This window comes from Labrus bergylta, chromosome 11 (genome assembly GCF_963930695.1).
Source record: "Labrus bergylta chromosome 11, fLabBer1.1, whole genome shotgun sequence".
Lineage (NCBI taxonomy): Eukaryota > Metazoa > Chordata > Actinopteri > Labriformes > Labridae > Labrus > Labrus bergylta.
The window spans coordinates 5516138-5542805 of record NC_089205.1 but is presented as its reverse complement, the minus strand read 5'-3'; the positions used below and the strand labels follow the sequence as shown (position 1 = coordinate 5542805).

The 26668-nt window shown below is 40.6% G+C and overlaps 1 protein-coding gene across 2 annotated transcripts in view; it reads right to left on the bottom strand.

Moving 5' to 3' along the window:
* brip1 (BRCA1 interacting helicase 1) overlaps positions 1-26668 on the bottom strand; it is a 79912-nt gene that overhangs the window by 50735 nt on the left and 2509 nt on the right. For both annotated transcript variants that reach the window (XM_020649008.3, XM_029280259.2), the window contains exons 6-16: positions 26285-26422; positions 19774-20046; positions 17905-18126; positions 17596-17795; positions 16913-17045; positions 16572-16726; positions 16289-16466; positions 13759-13899; positions 12368-12529; positions 1047-1206; positions 795-916 (exon numbers count right to left, since the gene is read on the bottom strand). In XM_020649008.3, coding sequence (XP_020504664.2) covers positions 795-916; positions 1047-1206; positions 12368-12529; positions 13759-13899; positions 16289-16466; positions 16572-16726; positions 16913-17045; positions 17596-17795; positions 17905-18126; positions 19774-20046; positions 26285-26422 — 1884 coding nt within the window. The remainder of the gene's footprint in view (positions 1-794; positions 917-1046; positions 1207-12367; positions 12530-13758; positions 13900-16288; positions 16467-16571; positions 16727-16912; positions 17046-17595; positions 17796-17904; positions 18127-19773; positions 20047-26284; positions 26423-26668) is intronic.

Here is a 26668-nt window from a genome sequence, read left to right as displayed (position 1 = left end):
TTTGTGTTCATGGTATCTGTATATGTGGGCATTTTAAAGAAAGTGTTGTTTATCCATATACCAGTAGTATGGACAATAAAACATGTCTACCAACAAATGAGTAACATATTTTAAAGGTAGCAGCCTAAATCTAAAAAGTATTTATATATGCGATAGTTAAACTTTATATTGGTTCCATTTGATGATGGATTTGTGAACATATTACGTTTGGTCAAATTAGGAATAGGTTAGCACTTCTTACGCGAGTGGTTATTAAGCTTAATGGCAAAACTCATCGTTAATGTAATCACTATCCAATTGAATGTTCCCTAAAGATTATTCTGCAGTTTTCCAGAGGGGCAGGGGTTGATAAGTCCGGATAAAGTCAAAGGGGAAAATTCTGTGATTTGTGTTCACATGTGTAGCTCACCCCGAAAAAATTCAGGAAATATCATGCAGATTTGTGCATGTGTGAAAACAGCTATACTGATACCCTGAGCTGAGATAATTTAGCGTTACTTACTAACATGATGCCCTAAATTCGATGAATTTCAGTAATTTGATGTAAGCGGAACAACAGGGATTTAATAAAATTTATTCAGAGTCATCTTCAGTTTAATTATAACAAAATCATTTCGATGGTTTCGATGGTTGGTTGATGAATAATTTTTAATAAAGTTAAAACGTTTTTTTTTTTGATTGACTCAAAAAGAAATGTTCAATGTTGTGACACTAGAATATGAGACTTGTTAGAATGTTAGCATATCTACAAGTGTCTCAGCAAAATATTTGCAGACCATCTTAATTTGACTAACCTGGAGGTCTTTGATGTTCGGGAAAGGAATTCCAATGGTGACCACGGCTCGAGCATTGTCATCTGTAAAGTCTAGTCCTTCACTCACTTTCCCTCTGCAGACTGCAATCAGCAGTGCACCATCTAAAATAAAGACACCATACACACAACATAGAACAACACAGTGAATGAAATAGGTAAACATTGCATCATAAATTAAAATGCAAAAGAATCAATTCACTGCAAGCCTCCATGTGCATCGTACGAGTCTCACCTCTTTCCTCACAGTACTTGATGGCATCATAATACGTATGAAGTAGTTCGTCAAAATCCCCCTTCGCTCCACCGCGAGGCTCTGTGATGACAGTTTTCTTCAGTTCCAGCTTCTCCCAGAGACCCGTGTTGGTCCACCGGTCCCGCAGTTTGTCCAGCATCTGATCAATTCACAGGAGGATTCATGTCGTTAAAAAAAAGAGATGTTGGACTATGTTTTGCTAAAAAAGTAGAAGCTTAGTACAGTACTGGAATCATCCTGAGGGCTGACAAAGAGCATAATTTATTGTTCTCTATCACAGATAAAAACTTCCCTGAGTGAATTTCAGCATCGATTTTTTGGGATTAAATAAGTGTGTAATTGTGTCTATGGGCAGAACCTGGACCTGGAACTCAGCAATTTGGACTCCATGACAAAGATGGCAGACTAAGCAAAAAAAACTGAACAAGCGGTGGGAGTTTTTGCTTCATATCAATGCTTCATGTACTTTGATGTGTTCACAGTATCAACTAATAAATGGAAAAGAACAAAGTGGAGAGCAGATAGGAGAATGAAGCAACTTCATTACATACACAAAGATCTAACTACTCATGCTCTGGTCACAGGATACAAACGTCATCACCCCGCACCCTCGCTTACAGTAACTTTTCCTGAATATTACTGCGTATAGTGCGTTAACACATCCGCTATATCGACTTCTTGCACGAATGAATTAGGTGGTTGGCAGGAAAAGTCTAGATAAAGTTGCGTTTAAAATTCTGCTGTTTGCTTTGACACATTACAACAAATATCTGGAAATGTTCAGGTGTTTTGTGTTTGAGTGAAAGGCTACATGACATAATTAAACTAGAGCATTTTATTAGCTTGGAAGAGATTAAAACCCGGATTGTGTATGCACGTTTTATTGCTGAAAGCTGCTTACTTAATGCTTGATTTAAGTTCCGCTGCTCGTCATCTGTTCTTTATTTGTGTAAAACTTTTCTCTTGCTGCCGTCTTTGCCAGGACTTTCTTGTAAAAGATATTTTGTATCTCAAGGAGAATATAAGATAAGATCCCCAGAGGGGAAATTCGGGGGTTGAAGCAGCACAAAGACAAGCAGAAGAAGGTCATACAAAATACATTTCTTAACAGAATAGATTATGTGCAGGGAATGGCAAGATATATTCCTGGTACAATAAATATTAAATAAAATGAAAAAAGAAACAAGGAAGCTTCTAAATCATAATTCCTAATTAATAATTAATAATTCCTCCTAGTTAGAAAAATAAGGTATTTTGAGTTTGAATTGATGGCAGTATCAGTTATGTGTTGTGTTTTGGAGGATGGTGAAGAATTAGAGACCAGAAACTGATGTAAACAAGGACAAAAGTTTCAGACACCGCTAATGTGTATGCCAAGCATCTGAGAGGGATTGCATTGTTACATAGTAGGACAAAAGCTCACAAATAAAGGGTACAGGAGGAATATAGCTATAACATGTTTATTCCTGTGTCCTGAAACCAATAGGATGTCTTTTCTTTACTATCCCTGTACAGTAAGCTGATGGGTTTAAACCCTGTCTGTAATAAAATCACTGTTCCTGCACTATTGTTGGTGCAAAAAGTCAGCAGCTCTCAGGGGAGACTCATTGATCTAAAAGCCTTCTTCTTAGCACGGCTCCACTGTCTGTGCTGTGCAGGTCATATCCTTGAATAAGCATGGCTTCACAATCAAAGAGCAGCTCCACTGGATTGGAAACGTGTTAGAAGGGTCAAGTAGAAGTTCTGCTTTTGAGTCAGCAGAAAACTTCACAACACGGTGATAGTGACAACCAGTGAAGCCTGAGTCAAGTTCAGACGGTGCCACCAGATGAAGGGAAGGTGGGTAGGATTCAACAACATTTTGACCTTAGCAGCACATCTATTCTGTTCACTAAACACAAGCTTGAACAAAAGCGTAACAACAATTCTCTGCAGGTTTTGTGCAGAACACAGGAAAACATCAAATGCAGACAGGGAAATGAGACGCTATAAAAGCGTTGATATTTTCTTGCATGCCAGTGTGACAGCGGTGAAATGAAGCATGAGGAAGATTTCGTCAGGTCGTTGCCTCCTGAAGTAAGTGAGGGTGGGACGTTTGCATCAATAAAACATGTCACACTCACTAAATATGCAGTGTTACATTGACGAGGAACCCCTTACGTGCATCTTCAAGTCAGTAAACTGTTTGTCCTTCAATTGCTTTCCTGCGCAGGATGAATAATTCATGTTATGTACTTTAGGTGGATCTACCACTAAACAAAACAGCCATTATTGGCCACACTGCTCTTGGAAAGGAGCCGAAAAAACCACGAGTCAAAGAGTATCAAGCAAACCTGATAATAGAAAAACTGTCTTACACCTGTAGAACTTAATCTGACGGTACCACAAGTATCATATCTGCCATTTTGTCCTCTCCAAGATGATACCTCAATTCGCGTTTTCAGTGCTAGCTCCACCAGCCTTAAGTCCTCCTTGCAGGTGAAGGTCCACCATCCATGTTTGTGCTGAATATCGTTATTGCTCAGGTTGACTTTTTAAATGCCAGTTTACCTGCACTGCTCCTACAGCATACCATCCATCCACTTCGCTGGTTTACATCCAGGCTGTAGAGTGGGGAGAGCAGGCTCATTAACTGGAGCTTCAGCCCTGACTAGTGGTGGGTGGCTGCATTACAGCTTAGGCACAACATTTATCAACATTGTGGGCTTAATTGGACTGCCAAACGATACATTTTTTAATTGCGTTTGAATGCAGGATCTCAGTAGGTAATTGAGATTGATTTCTATATAGTCCATATGAATAATGTGAATCAATCTTATGTTTTGATTTGGAAATTAAATGAACGTAAAGAAATGCACTCTAAGATTTACTGTTTAAATAAGTGCTGCACTGGCAAAACGAGGGTGTTCTGAAACCATGACTATGGGCAGGAGACAGCTTCTTCTGAGGAATCTGAGGACGTCCTCCAGAGCCTTCCACTATGTTGACGCAATGGTCTTATTCTCCAACAATGCGACTGCAGAGCGTTTCTGTGGTGCTGTAACTATGATGTGCTGAAAGGGACTAAAGGGAGTGCCTTCGGTTTGCTGAAAGGGACAAAATAGCACGCAATTAAATGCAATTTAAAAACATAAATGCATTTATTTCAGGCCTTAGACACACTGCAATTAACGCATTAACGCTGACAAACCCAATAATTTACTAGTGTCTAATCATACACATCCCTACAGGTGACACACTTTGTTTGAACCCTTCAGCACATCCATCAATGTGGTATTGATCCCTTCCCCATGTAGAACAAAATCCTGTCATTTTCTTAATAATCTAAGGACATTCAGACGCTGGTGTTTTCAGGAACTTATTCAGCCTTTCATATGTACCTCACAGCAAGAGATTGTCAGCGTCAAACACAAGCTCACAACTTGAAATAATCGGTAGCATGTGCAAGCGGAGGAATCTTTGTAAATGTTCCAGGATTTTACCTGCTTTGCTCACAATGTTTTGATATTGCCTTTTTAATAACAGGACACAAAAAAAAATGGCATAAAGTCTCCTGTATCCATCCTGCACAATGTCAGGAATAGTGCAGAACTGTTGTGCATGATGAAAGGGGTTCAATGTCCTGCATAAAACTGGTTCTTTATACACTGTTAGTACGTATTTTCATGGATTCATTCATCTTGATAATTTTGTGGATATATCTTTGAATTGTGTCAACCATCTAAGAGTAATTCTTCTTTTAGATTTGTGAGGCTGTAATACATATGTGTAAGAGACCTCATAGCAGCAGAGTTATATTTGGATTGAAGAGTCTGTTGTGAGCTGAAAAGGAAATGTGACTCTGAGACTGAAGAAATGTATTTGTCTGATATTTCCGAGTCGAGGTTATGTCTTCTTTCTAGCCTTTTAGAGATGTAACAAAGCAGCCAAGAATTTGTAGGATGTACCTTCAAGTAGAATATAAGCAACACTGTGAAGATGAAGACTTTGCCACTTTGCCTATGATTGCAAGCGATTGTGAGATCTTGGTCAGCATGGGTCAGCGATGGTCTACACTTTTTCAGCCATGTGTGTTGTGTTTCTATGTTGTCTGACCATGGCTGAATAAATCTAAGATGATCCACAGTCTGTTTCACGATTTCATCATCGTTCATCTACTATAGAAACAACCCCCACCTAACACACACCATCAACACCGTAGTTAATTAGTATTTATAGCTGGGTAAGTATGTTGGTCATTTGCATTCCATTACAGGCGTTACTTTTATTGTCAGCACTGATCTAAGTCAGAGGACAGGTCTGATTCAAAGTGTAAAGGTGCAGGTGTGAAGTGTATAACTGTGCAGTCATACGTATCTTTAGCACCTACAGCAAATGCTTTCAGCAATGTGAGTGTTAGACACTCAGCACAGAAATTACAGACACAAAAATTACATACATGAGCAGCTCCATGAATAATTCAGAGGCAACATCTGACAGAGACACGGTGTTTAGTGGACAGACTGGGTCGGGCAACAATATTTCCATCTAATGGCTCAATTCACACAGGCCTCGGTAAAATCACAAAAGCAAAGATTTAAATAAGAAAATAAAAGTTCATAGTTTTGTATGGCCTGTAAATGTATTACTGGAACAGATGACATTAAAACGTGCAAAAGACGCATTCGTCCTTTAAAGAAATAAATCTGCTATTTCTTACTTTTTCAAACCTCGAGCCATTTTCCTTCCACTTACTTATTGGACTAAAAGATTTATCCTGAAATGACTTGGTAATTAAGAGTAATCGTTAGTTGCAGCTAACTATGTTCCTTATATAAATAAGCATCACAAACTACATGTTACTTTAAATGATTGTATTTTTAGCAGGAGCGCACAATTGCCTTTACCTTTACACATTTTGATTTTAGTGCACCTTCTAACATAAACCATTGTTCTCTTTGTCCTTAAAAGATAGGAAAGTTGGGAGATTAAAGTAAATTCATTTGTTGCCAACCCCTTTTAGATTTTAACAAGACATCCTAAAGGAGCACCGTTAGGATTCCCAGGCATCATAAATGGGAATGAGCAGTATTTAGCACATAAGAGGGAACAACAAAGTGTACATAATTTATGGCCCTTTCTAGGCATGGTAGGTGCAATGTTCAGCCTCTGCCAGGGACATGGTAAAGTGGGCCAGGCCTCTCAGCCAATTGGGACAGGGTGGTGAAACAAGTAGCTAGAAACAGTGAACTGTAGTCTTTCTCGCACTTTTACATTTCCCCTCTCACTATCTCTCCATCTTTCACCTCCCCTGCATCCAGGCCTCTCTCTATCTCCTTCCCCGTGTCCCCGGTGTCAGTGAGCTGTGTGGCGACACATCGCAGCTTCTCCAGTGCCTGCTGAATTATGGAAGGGGTCTGGAGGCGACGGCATTAATGAAACATGCAGCCAGGAGCCACATTTCGCAGTGGCGAAGGGAGACGTGTTGTTGCCGTGTAAATTATTCAGCCCCAAAATATCACAGCAACCATCACGCCAAGACGGGTGGCAAGAAGCCACCTGCCACCTCTGGCCTGCCACCCGTCCCCTGTCGTCTGCTCTACACATCCCCGCCACACCGACGGTGACAACGGAGCGCTGCAGAAACACTGCAGCCGCCCAAAGAAGAAGCCACTGACCGGGCTGCATCGTCTCCTTTCGAATAAAATAAGTGATGAACTGAGCTGAATACTAAATGTGTGTAAGTGTACCTATTAGATTGATTGTAAAATGTCATTCTCACTTTGTATGAAAGGATTTCTGAATATTCTTTATTCAAATCAAATAAAGTACCGTAGTAGTATGTGCTAATAAAAGTTTCATTATTCTACATCTGATAGTGCTGCAAGTCATTATTAGACTGAACTTGTACCCTATATTGCATAGGGTTGTCACAATACCAGATTTTTAAACTGATATGATTCTGGTGAATCTAATGATATCAACACCCTTTTAAACAATGAAGCAGCTAAGATACAAATCCCAGGCACAGAATATTAGGCAAGTTCTTTTTTTAATACCAAAACAAAAAAATGCAGGCCAACTCCTGCATACTGTCTAAATTGCCCAAATATGCACCCAAACATTGCCAACTTCTTTGTTCAATTTAACCAGTGTTCTCTTTCACCAATGTGAAAAAAAAGGTTTTGGTACTTTTCAATACTGTCAATCCTAAAAGATAATGGAGATTCTTTCTTTTTAAAACATGTGGTCTCTAAAAGTTTTTAAAGGCTTTATATGTGATTTTTTGATCCAGCAGATGTCGCCCTTGAGCACCAGCATGAAACCAAAACAACTAGCGCTGCATTGTTGTGTTAGCATGCTAATGCTAGCAATCTTTATTATTCATTATCTTTATTTACCCGAAATGAGCGTGATCTAGAAACGCAGTTAAGCAGTGAGTACAGTATGTTATTCTTCTTTTCTCTAGTCCCTCAATTAAACAACTTTTATTCGCGAGGGGAGGAGTCAGTCGCCATCCGGGCGATGTCAACAAACTGAAAATATGACTCAAAACATCACAGACAGTGAGACTTGGGTGTTACACCCATTGTAGACAGTCATGAGTCTCAGAGTTATTTTCAGAGGATATACTTGATTTCTATTATATTTAAGTGTGAAAAATCACATATAAAGCCTTTAAGTGTCTTAAAATTTGACAACCTGAATAGGGCATCGAAATATATATTATTGTATTTCAAGTGCAAAGTGTCTTAAAACAGTATATTTAATTTACATTGTGAATAACTGGGTCAAAGAGACTCGCAAGGAACAACAATATGTGATTCTGACCAAACTTCTGCCATCCTCTCTAAGCCATAAGCCCATTGTCTACAACTGAGAATGTAAAGTGGTTTACTTATGTACTACAAGTTGTGAAAAATCCTTGCATTATTGAAATGTAAGTAGTTTTTGCTTAAAATCCACCACTGCAAATTAAAGTACCTCTGTCATGACTCTATAGCAGAAAATGGTTCACAGAGGAGCTTTATCAGAACAAACAGATGACTCCAGCTACATTTGACCTGTGTTTTCAAGTCTGAAACTCTAAGCCTAAAAAAAAGCACCCAGCTTAGTGAAACAGCAGTAACCTTAAAGTTTCCACTGTAAAAACTCTAATAAAACATCACCTCAGCTCTAAAAGAATCAGGAGGGATAGGCTACACTGGACAAATTGACCCATGACTGTAATATCTTCCCAAACACAGACAGAAACAGTCTCTCTCTCTGAAATACCAGCTCTCCTGGAGCTGTGTGATTGGTGCCTCGAATGCCCCTGAGCTGCAGCTGAGGACAGTGCGTGCCGGTGGGTGTTCACCCTGCACTCTGCCTTGACTTTGATTTGACACATGCTCTGCGGAGCCAAGGCGCCAGCACTGGGTGGGTCTTCACACAGACAGCGAGGCGACATCACCTAATGGCCCTTATCTCAATCTCCTTTAAAAGCATCTTGTGTTCCCTGCCATCTTTTCACCTCTGCAAAACCTCGCTTTTTTTTTTTTCATAAACCATCCGTCCCCGTCTCCTCAGTGGAGCATCAGTCCTATCCTTTGGCGGCTGGGGCCGGGCCGCAGGGCCCTCTGTGGTTTTAATGGGCATTAACTGGGGGACTGTTGAGGATAAAGTGCTACAAAACCACAGTGAGGCTCTATGGGAAAAGGTGCATGTGAGACCATGATTACAGACATACATTTTGTGTATGTGTATCTTATAAAAGAAATTGATTGAGCTGCATGCGGCTGCCCAACACGCTCTTGAGTTTTCTCTGCACTCGTAACTTCAGTGCACCAATGATGCTGTGGGGGAATATATAAACCTGCTGAGAAAAATACAAAGTAGGGCTGCACAATACATCACAATTTCTTATTCTTTCTAACATTGGTAAATGGACCCGAGATTGTATAACCTTTTGCTTTTTACACCGCAGGTCACACCTACACATTCAAACACTGATGGCAGAGGCAGCGGTCTTGAACAAGGACACTTCGACTACATACTGAGGATCGAAACAACGGACCTTCTTATTGAGAGTCGAACGACGATGACTGAGCCACAGCCACCTCACCGGAGTTTCCTTCTTGGATGCCAAATGTAAAGATATTCCCTGCAGTCTTTCTTCAGAAATCACACTCACAATTAGACGGACATAACGGGCAGGAAGGAGTTTCTCCAGAACATTATGATGGCACAGTTCATAACTTCATCATTTTATTCTACTACACATCTGTATGAATTTTTCATTATTAGCATATGAGTTCTAGTGTTAAATCATCCTTTGAGAGATCACTGTCCTTTTTTTCCAACCCAAATCTCCCACATTCATCCTTTGGTCCAAGTGTGAGTTCCCTCAAGGCTTCCTGAGAAATCCCATTCACAATAACGGGAAGGCTAGAAAACCAGAAAACAAAATGATCTTACAATGCAACACATCCTTTTGTGAATGTTTGCCTTTCATTGTTTCTGTGAGGGCCGCAAACAGAGCCTTGAGGTACACCTCCTTGAAAGGTTGTCAAAATGTTTGATGTTTCAACACGTTTCAATACTATTAGATACTCTGTGTTTTAAAACAATGCAATCTACGTTATTTTTAATGGTTATAAGTATTGGAAAAGACCAAAGTAAAAAAAAAACCTCAATATCTTCATTCAGATTTTAACCAAAAGCTGTTAGTTGATATTGTTTGTTGATAGTTGATATTAAGTGTAAAATTCTGGTATCGCAACAATCCTACCTGTGCCTCACTGCTCTCTCTGCCTTTTGCATGAGGGGCTTATAACCATGATCTGGACACACTGAACAGGGATTTCTGAAGATGACCTATCCTCTGTATGTTGCCTACACACACAAAAATACACACACATCCCAGGGCAGACGGGACTCAGCGGCACCAACGAGGCCTCCACGGGCTCCAATTAATACCCAAGCCCTTCATATCCCCTCATCTCCTCATCTTTAAGAGCTGACTGCAGATTAAATATTAATGTGTGTGCATAGAGAGAGCGATAGAAGACTCCTACATGGCTATCAATAATAAAAAAACATTGCACAGCTCGCAGTCGCTCCTCGGCTGGCAGAGCAGGCTGACAAAAAGGAAGGTAAACTGAGAAAACAATGAGGCCCAGAGTCTTAGCTCCCCCCTTTCAGTTTGGATGATGGTGTCATCAGCTGTTGGAGCAAGCAACTAGATAGCAAGCAAACAAGGACAGTGGAAGAATGAAACAAATGATCACTGCAGGTGAAACAGTGAAATGCACGTTTAACACAAACAATGCAAATATGCCAAAGGCAAAAACAAAATTTGCCAAGGGCAGAACGTAACAGTAAAGGTTCACAGTTTGTGATAAAAAAACAACAACAACATATTACTCAGCACAGCAAGACACAGATTGTAAGTGATACCTGAATTTAATTATATTATATATTTCCTTTTGAAAGAGATGAAGAGGTTGTCCCGAAGTTAAAATTAACTTCACGGTTTGGGATTTAGAAGGGAACAATCTGTTGAGTTGAGCTCAGTTGGTAGAGCGGTCGCAGTATGTACAGAGGCTACAGTGCTAAGTTTGATTCCTTGTCCCGGCTTCAGCAGTCCTATCAAATAAAGGTAAAAAGATTTCTGTTGTGATCGGTCACTATATAGTAATGTTTTTTTCAAAACCAAGTGTTTAAGAACGATATATTTAGATGTTCAATTATATTTTTGATTATAAAGCTGCCATGAGCGAGAAATTGAGCAGAAGTTTGCCTGCATTGTAATTAAAAACAAGAAATATACCCAATCTTAAGTGTCGATTTAATTTTTGGTTGTTGTGATTTTGAAAAAGGTAACAATATTGCTTGATTTATACTAGAATTTAATCAAAGTTCAAAATTCAGATTTTGTGACAACCCCAAAGGTTAAAAAAAAGATTGATTAATTAATCAAATAAAAATTTGGTTTCGCTAAAAGTGAGATTTTGTTAAGTCAGATGATTTATTGCTTGATACCTCAGGATCAAATATTAGCATGCCCTTTTTTATAGGGGGTATACCTTTTTGTTGATTAAAATATTTTAATTATGTCTTCCTTTCATTATTCATTACGTAGGGTTTTTTTCTATTCCTACCTTACATGTGTCGTGCTTCCCACAGTAAATATGTCCACTGACCAAAATTGCTAATTGAAGTAACACATAACATGTGCAATGTGGACAAACACACAATGATAAATGAAAATCCACTTAACCCTTAGTAAGCTAAAGTGACAACTGAGCTCCAGTGGACATTAATTATTCATGAACAAAAACGCACAGCAGACAAAGGAGAACAAAGTGTCTATGAGTGCGCTCTCACAGGCGCCCTCATTAACTGAAAGAGGATACAGTTCTGTGAGGATGACGCCATTTAACAAGTACTTGACAAGTACCTCTATTGATTAGTCTTGATCTATTGTAACATACAACATTGCCGACAGCTGCCTCTTCAAGAATGAGATCTGCTGGAATCCAGTCGAGGCTTTGAAAACTGTAACTTGCTTTGTATAAGTTGTTAGAAATGCCTTTAAAGAACTAAAGCAGAGATTATCACTCCACTCTGTTACAGTTTATGTTGCGGTGTCTTGCGCCTCCAAGTGGTGAGACGTCCAAATTTCTGTTTCAACCAGAAACAATCCATCATGTCGATGACACTCAAAGTGTAAATTAAATTTACATCCACGACGAAGCCTCATAAGGCATCTTAAAGCATCTTGTTATGAAATCCTCAAACAGCTGGGAATAAAACTACACATGGATGCTGTGGATCAGTGGTTGAGTCGGTTGTCTCTTAATCTGAGGGTCAAGGGTTCAATCCCCAGCTCCTGCAGCCACATGTCTGATGTGTCCTTTGGCAAGACACTTAACCTCAAGATGCTCCTGCTGCTTCGTCTGTGTCAGTTGAATGTGTATGAATGTGATTAGTTTATAATACTGATGGTCACTTTACACAGCAGCCTCTACCATCAGGGTGTGAATGTGTAGGTGTGACCTGCGGTGTAAAAGCCCTCTGAGTAGTCAGAAGACTAGAAAAGCGCTATACAAGCTCAAGTCCATTTACCATTTACCTTGATAAGTGAAAATCCTGCTTCACAGTACAGGACTATGTTGGCTGTCAGTCAAAACTTGCATTCTCACTTGTACTGTTCATTATTGCAGAAAATAAATACCATAAAGCCCATGAGTATCTTAAATCTGACTCATAGTGATTCATATGTAAATTAACATCCTATTTCACTGTTTTGTGAAGGTGTGATTTGGTGGTGGATTTACCTTGTAAGAGGGCAGAAAGCAGAGCACGCCCTTTGCAACAACCTGGCAGATGTGGAGAATCAGAGCGCCGACCTCGTCCTGAAAGGCGTATGTTTCAGAGTGTTGGAATGTGGCGCACAGTTTTCTGCCTTGGGGTCCTGCGCCAACAGTGCCCACCCAAACCTGAAAAGAGGGGAGCAGAAATGTTAGGTTATCAACGGCCCCTACACACATGTATCTCTTCGTTTTAAGCCTTTTATAAAACATAATATTTAGTTCTGATGTGCACTGCTAATTTTCTTCAGAAGCTTAGCAGTGCAGGGTGACAGTTTCCTCAGTCCTCTTATGATCCTCGGCCTGACCTGCATCATACTTCACGTAATCTTTAACAAATATAAATCCAAGTAACACAAAAATAGCACTCATTGCTATGCAATCGATCATTTTGTGTCTGACAAGATGGTATAACTCTGATTTTCCACAATCCTGTGTGTCCTTGTTGTAACACTAACTCACTGTGTCCTTGCTGCCCTCCTAAATCTAGCACAATTAAAAGCACCACATCTGTCTGGCCTTCAGTTTAGTTTCACAGCAATCAAATGGTTGGACTGTGACATCTGCTGGACAGAGGTGGCACTGGGAAATTTTTTGATACACCCTTAGCGTAGATATCAGAGTTCTTCCAACTGACACAAGAGCATCTACATTTCCCCACTTTGACTAACCTTTTAAGATCTCGACCTCATGTAGACTGTTTTCAGAGATTAAACTTTCTTTTAGGAAACTTGGAGAACTTGATTCAAAAAAAGAAAACTTTCACTATTTCCATAAAAATCAACTTAGATGCGTTAATGGACACCCTTATGTCAGTATTTAACCCGACAATAAAAGTAGTTGGCTGTGCCGGAAATCACATACTCAGCACAGATGGCAGTAGAGGAGTATAGTGAGCTAATATAGTTATTTATTTCTTCTTAAATGTTTATTTTTGGGCTTTTTATGCATTTCTTCTAGAGACAGGACAGTGGAGAGAATAAGGAATTAGGATTTGAATTAGGATTCAAAACTGGGCCGTCCGCATCGAGGACTATAGCATCCGTACACGGGGCACGCGCACTAACCTTTAGGCTACCAGTGTAACAACTTTGCTTATCTCTCCTGATGTCTGTTATGAAAAAAATTGTATATGTAGTATGTGAGATGGGTACAGACGTACAGCATCTGCACAAATGATTAAAAACAGCTGAATGTTTTTGTTTTTTTTTATCTATTTTTATTGAATGGTTTTAAAAATTAAAACAGAAACAGGCAATGGGAAAAAAATACAAGGAAAAACTCTAAACATAAATTATTCAGAGACTATATGTTCCCATGCCTGCTTGCAAGTTCCCACAGCTTGAGACACTACTGACCTGGGACTTGTTGATAACATGGTTGGCCTCTAGCTGGATGGTGAATTTCACACCGAGTTCAGAGGAGAAGGAGCCCATGGGTGATAGAGTTCCTGATGTTAGCACAATGCTGTGAACCGACCCACTCAGGTCAGAGAAGGCCTGCCAGAAACAGACGCAGAAGTCATTAATGACATAATCAAAATGTATGATATCAGAGATATAATGTGGTAAAGAAAAGCTGTTTTAGCTCCCATTTTAATGAAGTCATTAGCGCTTTAGTTTTACAGTGTGATTTTAAATTATGCTACAGTGTTGCAGAAGCACAAGAGGCACAACATGAAAAAACAGCTGGGGCTTCACATACACGCACACAATCGGACATTCACTCAAAAGAGTTTAGTTCAATTAGGCGACAAAAAGATTAGATGCCATCACCCTCGCTAGTCAGCCCAGAATTACATGTACCGTATTTTCCGCACTATAAGGCGCACTTAAAAGCCTTTAATTTTCTCAAAAAACGACAGTGCGCCTTATAATCCGGAGCGCCTTATATATGGATCAATTGGTTAATTGGTTGATCCATACTGGTTGTACACGGCGCTCAGCGACACTGACTCGGATAATGACGAGAGGGAGCCGGGCATGTTGGATGCCGTACTCGCCCAACTGTTCAATTCAGACACTGAAGAAGAAGAATTCGAGGGATTCGTGGACGGGGAATGAACTGAAAAAGTGAGCTTTACGTGTTATACGTAACTGAACAATGTTGAGTTATGCACTAACGCAGGGGTGCCCAACCTTTTTTGAACCAAGATCTACTTTTAAAGTTACCAGTCTGCCGAGATCTACCAGTCCACATAGTGAGCCATAGCCTTTACCAACAGCCTACAAACGCATTTAATACTCACACAACAAACAGAAAATAATAAATGAGAGTTCTGTAAAAAATAATGCAGACTACAGACTACAGCAGGCTGCTGTGAGATGATTTTGCTTTTGTTAAATTAGCTGCAGACACAGTGAGAGTGAACGGAGTAAAGTCCAACCGACTGTTTGACCGGGTCACGTGTGTTCCCACCTCGGTCCGTACGGATCACGGATCAACTGTGTGCTGTAGCACTAAAGGTAAAAAGTAAAAAGGTTCGCGTGGTGGCTGGCGCTCCAGTGCAAGTGTGTGTGTGTATGTGTGTGCGTGTGCGTGTGCGTTTGCGTGTGCGCTGTTTGTTGGTGTGTCTCGTCCCCCGCCATGCTCACAGTCATGACAGCAGAGAGGAGCAGAGAAAAGTAGCTGCAGCTTCATCAAATGCGCTTAATACTCGTAGCATAGTTTCTATATATGACTTTTTGGTAAAACATTTACCCCCCCGGTTTTACCTGCACGTCATTGTGCATGCCTGCACTCTCTCTCTCTCTCTCTCTCTCTCTCTCTCTCTCTCTCTCTCTCTCTCCGCCGCTCGCTCTCTCTAACACGCAGCAATTTCATGAATAAATGAAAAATTAAATACACACAGGTCGGAAGTATACTTGGGCTCCCAACACAGGTATCGTGTGTGGGAAACAGTGCAATGAGATGAAATTGAAATCACTTTTCTATTTTACAATTGTATTTTATATTGACAAAACATCTCGCGATCGACTGAGAATCAGTCAGCGATCTACCTGTCGATGGCGATCGACTGTTTGGGCACCCCTGCACTAACGTTTGAATTAGCGGTATCAGACTGTGTTTCTTTTACGTGTTTACAACTGAACAAGGCTGGGAGATATTGTGAATATGCACATTAACGTTTGAACAACGTTGAGTTATTGTGAATGCACTACGTATAAAACTACGTTTTGAGAGTTAAGAGAAACGTCAAAGAAATAATTTATTATTTGGGGAAATCGTCTTATGTACTTTTGTTTTTGTAGTTTTATACGTTACGTTTTATACGTATTTATATTTATATATTCACAATATCTCCCAGCCTTGTTCAGTTGTAAACACGTTCTATTCTATGCGCCTTATAATCCGGTGCGCCCTATATATGAAAACAGTTCTAAAATAGGCCATTCATTGAAGGTGCGCCTTATAATCCGGTGCGCTTTATAGTGCGGAAAATACGGTAGGTTCAATCAATTACTAATTATTTTATTGAAATAGTCCCACAATGCTAATGAAATCCTGTGTCTAAGCTGTAACGCAGCCACCCGCAAATGGCCAGAAGGGTAGCTTCAGTTAATGGGCTTGCTCTCCCGGATCTATTGCCCTAATATAAACCAGTATAGTGGGTAGATGGCATCTTGTAGGAGCAGTAAAGGTAAACTGACATTTAGCCAGCAAGGAGGACCGAAAGCTTGTGGCGCTAACACTGTTGACGTTAGCCACACTTGGCAAACCAATTCTACATCGTTTACCTGCATAGTAACGCATGTTGCAAAGTGCCACAAGTTCAGGGGCATCTAAAATAGCAGTCAATTAAAGTTTTTTTTAGTCTTTAAGTTTACAGACTTCAGTAAAAGATGAGTGTGGTCTACATGGCAGGCTCTGCCACGTCTAACCTCTCACCACAGCGGGATTAAGGCACCAGAAGTTGAGCGTCAGGACTTCAGTCTTGACTCGGCTGCTCTGACGTTGTCTCTGGCGAGGTCGGACAAAGTAGCCCTGCGCGTCGGGGACATCAGGCGGGACCTGGTTTGTCCACGCGTAGCTCCTCTGCAGAGCCACCCGGTAGTCGTCAGCAAACCTACAGACACACAGAGAAAAGCCGATTGGCCTTACGATTTGTATCGTCTGAAATATGAACTGGTATGAGTTGTGTTATAGTTGACTTCTGCTGTTGGTCTCTGACCTGCAGTTGTCTCTGAAGAGGAAGTCCAGGACCACAAAAAGGCTTTTGAGGACGGTGGAGGTAGCTGAGCTGATGGTTGGGACTTGCACCATGTCCTCTTTACCGTTAATGACACCAACACGCTCCTCTTTCTCCAGCACTGCGGCCAAGTTTTGCTGTAATACAGAAACAGAAGGAAATGTATGTGAGAAACTGAAAGAGACTATTACGACTAAACTCTCTCAACGAGCCATCATTGCTGTTCTTTGCTTTAAATCTAAAAGCAAACAACGAAAAATCTTTGTACCAAATGACTCATGAGGTGTTTAAGTGGTAACATGTTGTAGAGACATTAGCTGTACCTTCAGGATGTCAAAGGTGTCAGGAGTGATACCGAGGCCGTGAAAGATTCCCAGTATGTCCTTCCCACTCCAGACTTTAGAGGCACTCTCGTATCCCCGTTCAGACAGAAGGCTTTGGCTCTCCTGGATCCAGCTACACCATAGATGAAAATACTTCCTTAGCACATACTGTATCTGTTCACACAATAAGCACCACAGATGTTATAGGGATAGTGCGGGTTGTATAAGGTACTTTAAATAGTAAGTGTCGCACTTACAGTAGATAACAGTGAGCCCGATTGGAAAGCTAAATGGATGCTAGGCTTTGTACCTCAAAGTCTCACGCTGTGATGGACATGTGCGAAAGGGTAACTCAGGGAGATTTCCGGGACAGGCTGTTCTGATATTTTCTAAACATCTTCAGATGTGCATGGGTGAAAAGTCTAAGAGAGAATGATGATCTGTGCAGACATCGGTCGAACATGTAGTCCTTTTATTACGCTTAAACTTTGTGTATTTCATGATCCTGTCTGCAGTGGTGCTTAGCTTAAATGTTAAAACTCCAGCCGGCTTCTTCAAACAAGGACTGTACCGACTATTATCTACTGCGAAATACATTTGCAATTGATAAGTGCCTTATACAACCCAACTTGAAAGAACCTGAACCATCCCCTTGAGCAGCATTAGGTTACCAATGGACTTACTTGATGAGACTGTAACAGAAGTCTCTGAGCGGCTCATGTTTGGCGGCTCTGATGTTGCTCTTGACCATCCCATCGAGATCATCTCTGGACATCATCAGACTTTTGTTGTCTAAATTATAGCTGGCACTCTCCCTCGCACAGTCCTCGATGTTGTGGGCCTCGTCCAGCACCAAGATCTGGCCGGCAAGGTCGATCTCCATCTGGTGAAAATTAAGACAGAAAGGGAAATATCAGAGGGAGTACCACAAACTTTGGGTCCTTCTTTTTTTTCTATGATTCTTCTATCCTTTTCTTTCACACTCTACTCACGCTCTGTCTGATCACCGGGTCCAGCAGGTAGTTATATGGGCAGAAGATGATAAAGGCGTCCTGCATTAATTCCCGAGCGGCATAGTAGGAGCATGAGCGGAGCCGTTTGCCCAGAGAGACCAGGTCTTCAATGTCCCAGGCGTGATTGAGTCCGTGGACTCTTTGTAGCACGGACTGGTCCCGTATCCTCTGCACACCGTGGTAGTAGCGACAAGATCTACCCTGTAACATTGTATTTCATTCAAAGAAGGACAAGGATACAGCACTGCTGATATGTGTAGACACATAGACAAAACACACACTGACAGTAATTCTAGGATTTTCTAACATATCTGAGCTGTTTTATTATTTGTTTTCTGGTTTCCAGTTGTATGATGAAGAGCAGGTATGCTCGAAAACATCACCCTAGTGAAATACATTTCTGGAATATTGGAGCCCTGCAGTCTTTCTCTTTGTTTCCACTGGTTTCCAGTTGAACCAGAGGTGACTTACAGTATTTCAGACGTGATCTTGCTGCTTCCTGTGATCAGGTGTTGCAGCTATTGTAGCACCTTACATGTGCTGAAACTCATACAGTGTATGTAAAAGGCGTGTAAAGAAGCAGCATCTCATGTAATGATGGCCAATTACTCTGTCAAAGCAGGTGTCTGCTTTAGATGTCCCACCCTCTTCTTTATGGGTTCACCAGCTGGAGGTGACACTGTCTCTTGTGAAAACGGTACACTGTGGACTCCGTAACCTTCAGACACAATAGTGATGTAAGGATGGCACTGTCTCACAATGATATGCTAAGCTGAGACACTTTGATGACACTGAACCCTGTCTGCTAAGAGTAAGGGGGTTGGAGGGATTAAAGACAATGAAGCAAAAGTAATGAAAGGCTGGACTTCTTAGAGAGCAGTTTATATAGCAGGCAGATTTATGCCAAGAGATAACCTCCAGGGATGAAAGATAACGCCAACATGGAAGGGCCAGAAACTGCAGGTTGTGAAGAGTCCACTTATTATACTAAAGGTCTGTCTTACTATGAGGGAACTTCTACTATTAATGAATTAATGAATTAATGAATTAATTATTGCAGCTTTGGTACTTTTTGATTCTATCGATCAGTAAAATAACTGTGGCTGTGAAATTTTAAAACAAATCAAAGTATACATTTTCACAACCTTCATTCCTACAGTCTGTGGTTAAGATTGAACGCTGACTGATGTGTTTCCCTGTGCTTAAATCACTGCGTCTGTACAGCATAGAAACCTGACCCTGACCAGACTACACCCTGGGGTGATGAAGACACAGAGCATCAGTAACACTCACTCCAGTGAGGGGTTATGACTCGGCCATATGACAAAGTGAGACAATTGCCATGGGAGGCAAACACCTCCAATGACAGCGTAATTGTCCTCATTACAGTAGGCGCCTCAACTTTAGGACAGTATGGGGGGTTACAAGTGTCTCATGTCTCTATAAAAAGCTCCCTGAATGGCTCGTGACATTTCGGTGTGTCAAAAAGAGCCTGCTGGACCAATTGTTGATATTGTAGCTGAATAATTGCTGCTCTGGGGCGACATTGTTAGAGGACTTTTGTCTGGGGGAGCCAGTTACATTTATGTTTGTGTTAAAGGGTGACAGAGGGGGATAAATCTAGGGGGATCAAAAAGCTCAATTATATTTTGGGTCTGTTTTACTGTGTCATTCAGAAGCTGGTGTCAGGCTTTATCCTGGTTCTAAAAAGTCTTGTCCCAATATGGTTGTCAACATTTTCAATACTTGTATACCTGTTGGTAAAAGACCGGTCTCAGGTGATGTGTTACCTAAAAGTTACACTGAGGTTTAATGTGAATATATGTGTTTGTTGGTGTTCATCCTCACATCTTTTGCATCCAGAAGGTCCTTGCAGCGTTCATTACGGTTGGCGTGAGGCGCCACCTCCGGGTTGACACAGGTGTGATCCCGGCTGGATAAGATGGTCATAGGTGTTCCCGAGTACACAGTGCGCTTCAGCTCGTGGGCAATCTGAGTTATCTGTTTGTGTGTGCGAGTGCCAAAGAAGATCTTTCTAATCTTTTTTTTGCCTTCTTGGTCCTTGTCCTTCGGGCCGTCTTTGGTTGAAGCACACGAGCAGCGGGAGCAGGGTTCAGAGGACTGGAGAGAGAGAGACAGAAGCAAAAACAAGGAGAAAGGTCAATCAATAAATCAAACTTTATTTATATAGCACCTTTCAGACTAATTAAATTGCAGTTAAAAGTGCTTTACAAGAGTGCAGAAAAGTTACTGACGAAAAAGTAGTTTATAAAATCATTGAGAGACTAACTTAATACAGAACCTGCTGTGTCCCAGATCTGGGTCTGTAAAAAGCTACAGTACAAAAGCTTTCAAATACTTGTTGCTTCATTTAACACGTCCGAAAAGGAGTGGGTTTAGAGTTTGTTTGCTTTGGTGATTACTGCGTCACTCGTTTGTTTATGAGGAAGAGCCGTTAAGCAGGGTTTGGCCTACAGGCGGTGGCAGCTCTGTGTGGTAGAAGTAGGAGAAATGATGACTTGTTTTAGAAACAATATACATTTTTTTAACTGCAATGTCTTGTACTTTTTCCATTGTTATCCCAACATAGAGGTTTTGAGATTATAAACTGTTGCTGAAATCTCGTGAACGGTCCGAAGTCGAGGGAACGACTTACCTACTTGAAATCTGGGACCACCCAAGATACACATGAATGCAGAAACAGAGGGCAAACAGGTTTACAAACAAATTTATTTCTGCTGTAAAAAATTAGCATTTCAATATATATTTAATATGTGGTTTCCCTGACTTGTGCAGGACGCCTCAAGTGGACACTCAAGGAACCGCATCATTTTTTTATTCCACTGGTTTCTGACACATTTTGATAGAAAGGACGAGACAATCATCCCGATCATAAACTACCTGAGCAGTCTTTCTGGCTGTCTTGTATAATCCTCAGAAACACACATGGAGAAGCGTATAGAATTAGCATCCATACATAAGGTGTCCTGTCACTCAGCACCAGGTGACCTTTAGAGGCTGAAAGATGATCAGTCACCTTTGTGTCGGCTGAGAAAATCTAGCTGCTTCATAATTGGCTGACCAGTGACGTGGTGGATTCTTTCTCTCCCCACCTTCACAGGTGAAGTGTAGCCGACAACGCTTATGAAACTGATCCTGCTTATGTGTTGAGCTCTTTTAAGTGGCGTACTCTTTGACCATTCAGCTGTTCACATTCACATCCGATCACTATGAACATTTTCAGTTATAGTAGCAGTATTAGGAGTAGCGGTAATTTATTTAAATAGCTTTCATATATGAAATTATTTTTACAGGAGGAAAAATATAGTGACAGATAAGGATTCATTAATACTCCTTTCTAAATCAATTTTGGTCAATTAAAATAAAACTGTTTTGAAAACTGAATTTGATAACTCATCTGTTTTTACGAGATCAATAATTTAATTTAATTTTGTTAATATTTGTATTCTAATTGCTGAACTGAACAAAAACTAGACAATTACACTCACATCAGTATTAAACCACTGACCGTTTTTTTTGTGCACTGCACTTCTTATCTACTTATTGTAGGTCACATACTGAAGAGATGCTCCGATACACTTATTTCAGTTTCGATCCAATTCCGATACATATGTACCAATATTTACCATAATTAATATTTTTATTAATGCTGTTGGCATTAAGTGTAAGGCTACACATAGCTGTAGGAAAGCCAACATTGAATTTCTTATTAAAAGTGCAAAAGTATTATAAGAATAATAAATAAAAATGCATAAAAATTTATCATTCCAATTAAATTTATTTGAACCTTGTGCTGGCTTCACATACAAACAGGAAGCAGCAACAACAGTAAGGTTTTCAAATTAAATCGTTTAAACTGAAGTGTAAGAATTGTTCTTTTTTTAATCATACAGGAGCTGTTCCATCACGTCTGAACGTCGTCATGGAGACGATTTATGGGCACTTCTAACAGTTCAGTCTGAACGTCTTCAAAACGAGACTGTGCGAGCTGAAAATGTTTCAAGTGCCCAATTTTTCGTGATCAGTGAAGTGGATCGTTGCTGTCAATCCGATATTGAGAACAAGATTTGCATTTATAATAAAGCTTTTTATTTTGCATAAATCATTTTCATTTCAATAAATTGCAGCCTCTGCTTTTGGATATTGCCCTTGATTATGGTGCAATTTTAACAACGTTTTGATTATTTCTGCAGCCCTACTGTTGATAGAAATCTAACTCAACACAGTCAGTTGGTTAAATGGCAAATTAGCAAATAGTATCGCACCATGAGGTCGACATTGACATGCTCATTTCTTTAACTTTTTATCTGTTTTTGTAGTTGGACTTAAGTTATGAAAATGAAAGAGATTAACATATTTGTGTTATTATTAAATAAACATAATGTAGATGCCTGACTAACATGTTTTAACGCTAATTCCTCAACAAGTTACCGAGTGATTCCACACAGGAATGAACGGTATGTGTTGTCACGCATGGCAAACTATGATGGGGATCAGAAGGTAGCACTTCTGATGACAGACGAGGAGCTCAAGTTTCCCCCGCGGCTCAGATTTTCCGAGCATGTTTGCCCATCAAATATTACAATGTGTGATGGAGTGTAGGCCAAAGGGAGCCCTTAGAGAGCCGCCTCTCAGAGTTAAGAGGGATAACGAGCCCTGAGCTCATGTGAAAAACAAACAGAGGTGCTGCAGGGCCCCAACACCAGTTCAGGTTACCTTTCTCCTCTGGAACAGTTACGCTCCACAGCCTGGGCCCTGAGCCCGATCACCTTACCTGCTGCTGCCACATTAAACAGAGCCATCCAAATATCCTGCCCCAAGATGGCTAATAATTACTTATTCATTGGCAGGTGGGGGGAGGAAGGGGTGGGATAGGGCAGTGTAGAAGGGCTTGCTGATGAATAGAGGCTCTTGTCAAAAGCTGCAGCAGGAAACAGCTGACACAAGAGTATCCTTTTACGCGCCTGCCTCTCGGAGATGCCAGGACAACAAGGTTTCAAGCCTGGCCCCACAGCCCGGAGCAGACACCCCCTGGAAAGGAATGTAGATAACTGGCAGAAGAGGCAAACGGGACGCCAGCTTTGCTTGCAACAAGAACATACTGATTCTTTCAGCGCACAGTAATTCCCGTGGTGTTGCTCCTTGGGTGCTGCTTTGTCCACCAAACTGCTAGAGTTGTTGGGATAAAACAATCTAATTTTGCAAAGCTATTAAGCCAAATATTAAAAAATGTCTGGCCTACTTCTATCGAACAGTGTCACTTTTTTTTTTAATTAACACTTTCTAATTTTACTGTATGATGGATTTAGTCCGCTTTTCAGAAGAGATTAGCTAGATAACTAATCAGGCCTTTCAGTAGAATGTCCAAAAATAAATTTGGTCAAAAACAAGATTTTTTAGCTGCTTCTACTAAATTTACCAACCAGGAACGTTTGATTAGTGGGAACGTTTCATCTGCAGTTAATTAAGCTGCAGTCGAAACCTTGTTGACACTGACTGAGAATACCTGAAAATAAAATCTGAGCTAATGTCATTAGCAGCAGCTCAGCTCACAGGCCCTCCTGCCCACCAAATATCATCAAAAAATCTATAATTTTCAACATGAAGTTGCTGTTTTAAGTGTTTTAGGAATGTTTATCCCTTTGTCAGTTTATGTGGTAGAAGAGGAGACCACTTGGGACAATTCAGCTAAAGAAATCTGATACAAAAAACTGAGAAATACTAGTGGCAGCTCAGCTCCCAGTCCCTCACGATTCCCTGTCCGCCAAGCATCATCAAAATAACAATCATTTTTAACAGGAAGTTGCTGTTTATCGTGTTTTACTCATGCTGATCACCTAGCTAATTTGAGAGAAGAGGAGACCTCGGAGGAGAGATCCTAAATGCTAAAAACTGGCAAACATTAGCAGCAGCTCGGCACAAAGCCCCAGGTGCCCTTTCAGCTCAAGAGCGTTGTAGAGACTGCTGTACTCAATGGGGATTTTGTGGTTTTCACTATCGTAATAATACAACAAAAAAAAGAGCCTTCTAAGACTAATATAGATCAATATGGGGAAAAGTGAATGTAGAATGTGGGAGCAGCATTTGACATGATCAGAAAGGTAGATTCTAAATGTATAGGTATAACACATTCCTCTAGGTTTACTGGCTTTCTTTGGATATATTAAGTTTACTTCGTACAGGCATACCAAGTTTCCGCAGTACACCTACACTCCAAAGGTGTAAGTGTATGCAGCGGCTAAAGCTCTCTTGAATTGACAGAACAGAGGTCAGTGGTGTTACTGAACACCTAAGAATATTCACAGGTAGGCTTCTGTTGCTCTGCTCCCTGCCAACACCTGAGAGATGGAAATCTCACACTCCAGGGGGGCAGTTGGAGGGCAGCGAGGGGCCGTAGGCAGTGGAACACTTAGGTATCACTGGCGCCTCTCACTGGACACCTCTCACTGGACGCCAATTTGCTCCTCATTCCACAGCTTTGGAGGGCTTGGAATTCATTCCAATAAGGGTGGGCTTCAATAGCCAATACCTGGGAAGACATGACACCAAACACCCCACCTCTACTGATATGACCACACTATGAAGGTAGGGGCCCTGGCAAGTATCTGCCCTCCGAAGCACCTGTTTATCCCTCGGGCGCAGTAACCAGCGGGTGAACCCCATTCAATATTTATCCCCGTGGCTTTCACAGATCAGCGGCCCAGGCGAGGCAAACCCTCTTAATTAAAACTGGAGCTTGCTTCAAAGGAGCCCATTCAGGCCGTCAGTCAGCGCTCGCGGGACAAAAGAGCCCAGGTCATGTAGCTGCAGGGAAACCAGAGCCCGACGCGCCTGTTCGACTTCACTTTCCCTCCTCCTCTTTTTCCACCTCCCACAATCCGAAGCTCTAAATCCAAACCGCACACCTGTGGCAGGTTAAGGCTCAGTTTTAGCAAGTTCAACTATTCCCCCTGAGCTGTGTGACACAACTCTATGACTGAGCATTTGATTGACTAATAATCAGATCATGTATTACCTGTTAGTCTTTCGCACCAGTACAGATCTTAGGAACGTGGGTTACAAACACAGCAGATACAGACAGTGATAAATATTTATATTTGATGCACTTGGGTTTGTCTGACTGAGGTGATGATTTAACACAAGATGCTGATTTTTCTCTGTAGGACCAAACACTTTCAACAAAATGAGTTAATTATGAATGCTCAGGACTACCAATAACATTTCAGTAACCATTTATTTTTCTAATAAGCTTCAAGAACATCTTTGACTGCTGCACTTTCTGAATAAAATGGTACTTGACTTTGTCCTCTCAGGGTCCTCCCACCTTCTGGGAGTGCTTTAGAGAGGTGATGATCCAAATATGTAATCGCTGTAGAATTCTTAGTTTGAATTGTGTTTTACTGGCAGGTGTGTTTGGGTTTTTACATTTGAAATACATTACAATGACTTTATACACTCATCATTTATCCATCTTTTCATTATTCAGCTGCTTAACAAGCTCTGATAAAACAGCATGAATTTGGCACTGCACTTTATTGAAATCGCCAATTGGCGTCCCTGACATGTAAAAAGGCGATGCTTTAATCGTGTATTTTTCACAATTTTTCTGTCATATTTGTTGTGTGCTGTCATGCATGGTCACTGCTGTCTTTTATGTTTTTATTCTATTAGTGCAAGACAAATTCCCCTCAGAACAATACATTTTTCATCCGTTCATTAATATGTTGATGTAATTTAGTACACAGTTTACCAGATTAAACCTGCATTCATTTTCTTTTTTTTTTATTTGAACAAAAAACACTACAAGAACAGAACAACACGTTCACCTGTAATGTTTATATATTAAATGTTTATAGTTTTATCTCAGTTATTATTTTCATTTTTAAAACTAACTGAAGTTTTCATAAAGACATAACTATCTGCTTTGTTCAAATGTGTTTAGGCCCACTCAAATTTGAAACTTTCAACACAGACCTGGTCTATTTGGTGGAGTATATCGCCACCTAGTGGTAATAGTTAATGGTGATAGTGAACTCCTGGGCCAGGACACAATAAAATAAGGCTTAAATCTGGAATACCAGACTCATCGATGCCAGGGTTACTACTCTGTCTTCATGTTTGATTAAATGTTTTATTTCGACAAGTTATTATTGGCAATATTGCAAAAAAAAGGGAAGTCTAACTAAACAAGAATGATGATAGAATATAAAAAAAAATGGGTAGGATGATGATATGTCATTTATGACACTGAAAGTGTGTTTTCACAAAAGACATTGAAATATATCATTGTAAGAGATGCACAGATTTAACTGATGACACTCAGGATGTCTGTACTCACACAGCATGATGATGACCAACCCTGTGCCGGGCTGTTTGGCTCTACTGTCCAACTCGGAGGACCTTGTGACTCGTTCTCCTGCTCATCATCATCATCTATAAAAACGACTCCTTGCTCCAGACGCTGCCTCTTACGGCTCTGAGGAATAAACAGAAACATCCCTGAGTCACTGAGCTGCTTTCTGAACCAGTGGACTGTATAAGCACAACTTCAACAGAGATTTTGATAGTTTGGTATCAAATTACAATCCTTGGAATTTCATAATGTGCAACAAATAGTCAAACAGAGGCTGTTCCTGGGTATTTTTCATTTATTTTAAAGATTCATTTTAGCAACATTCTTGTGTATTGAGATCACAATTCTCTCACAAATCTTTTTTTTTTC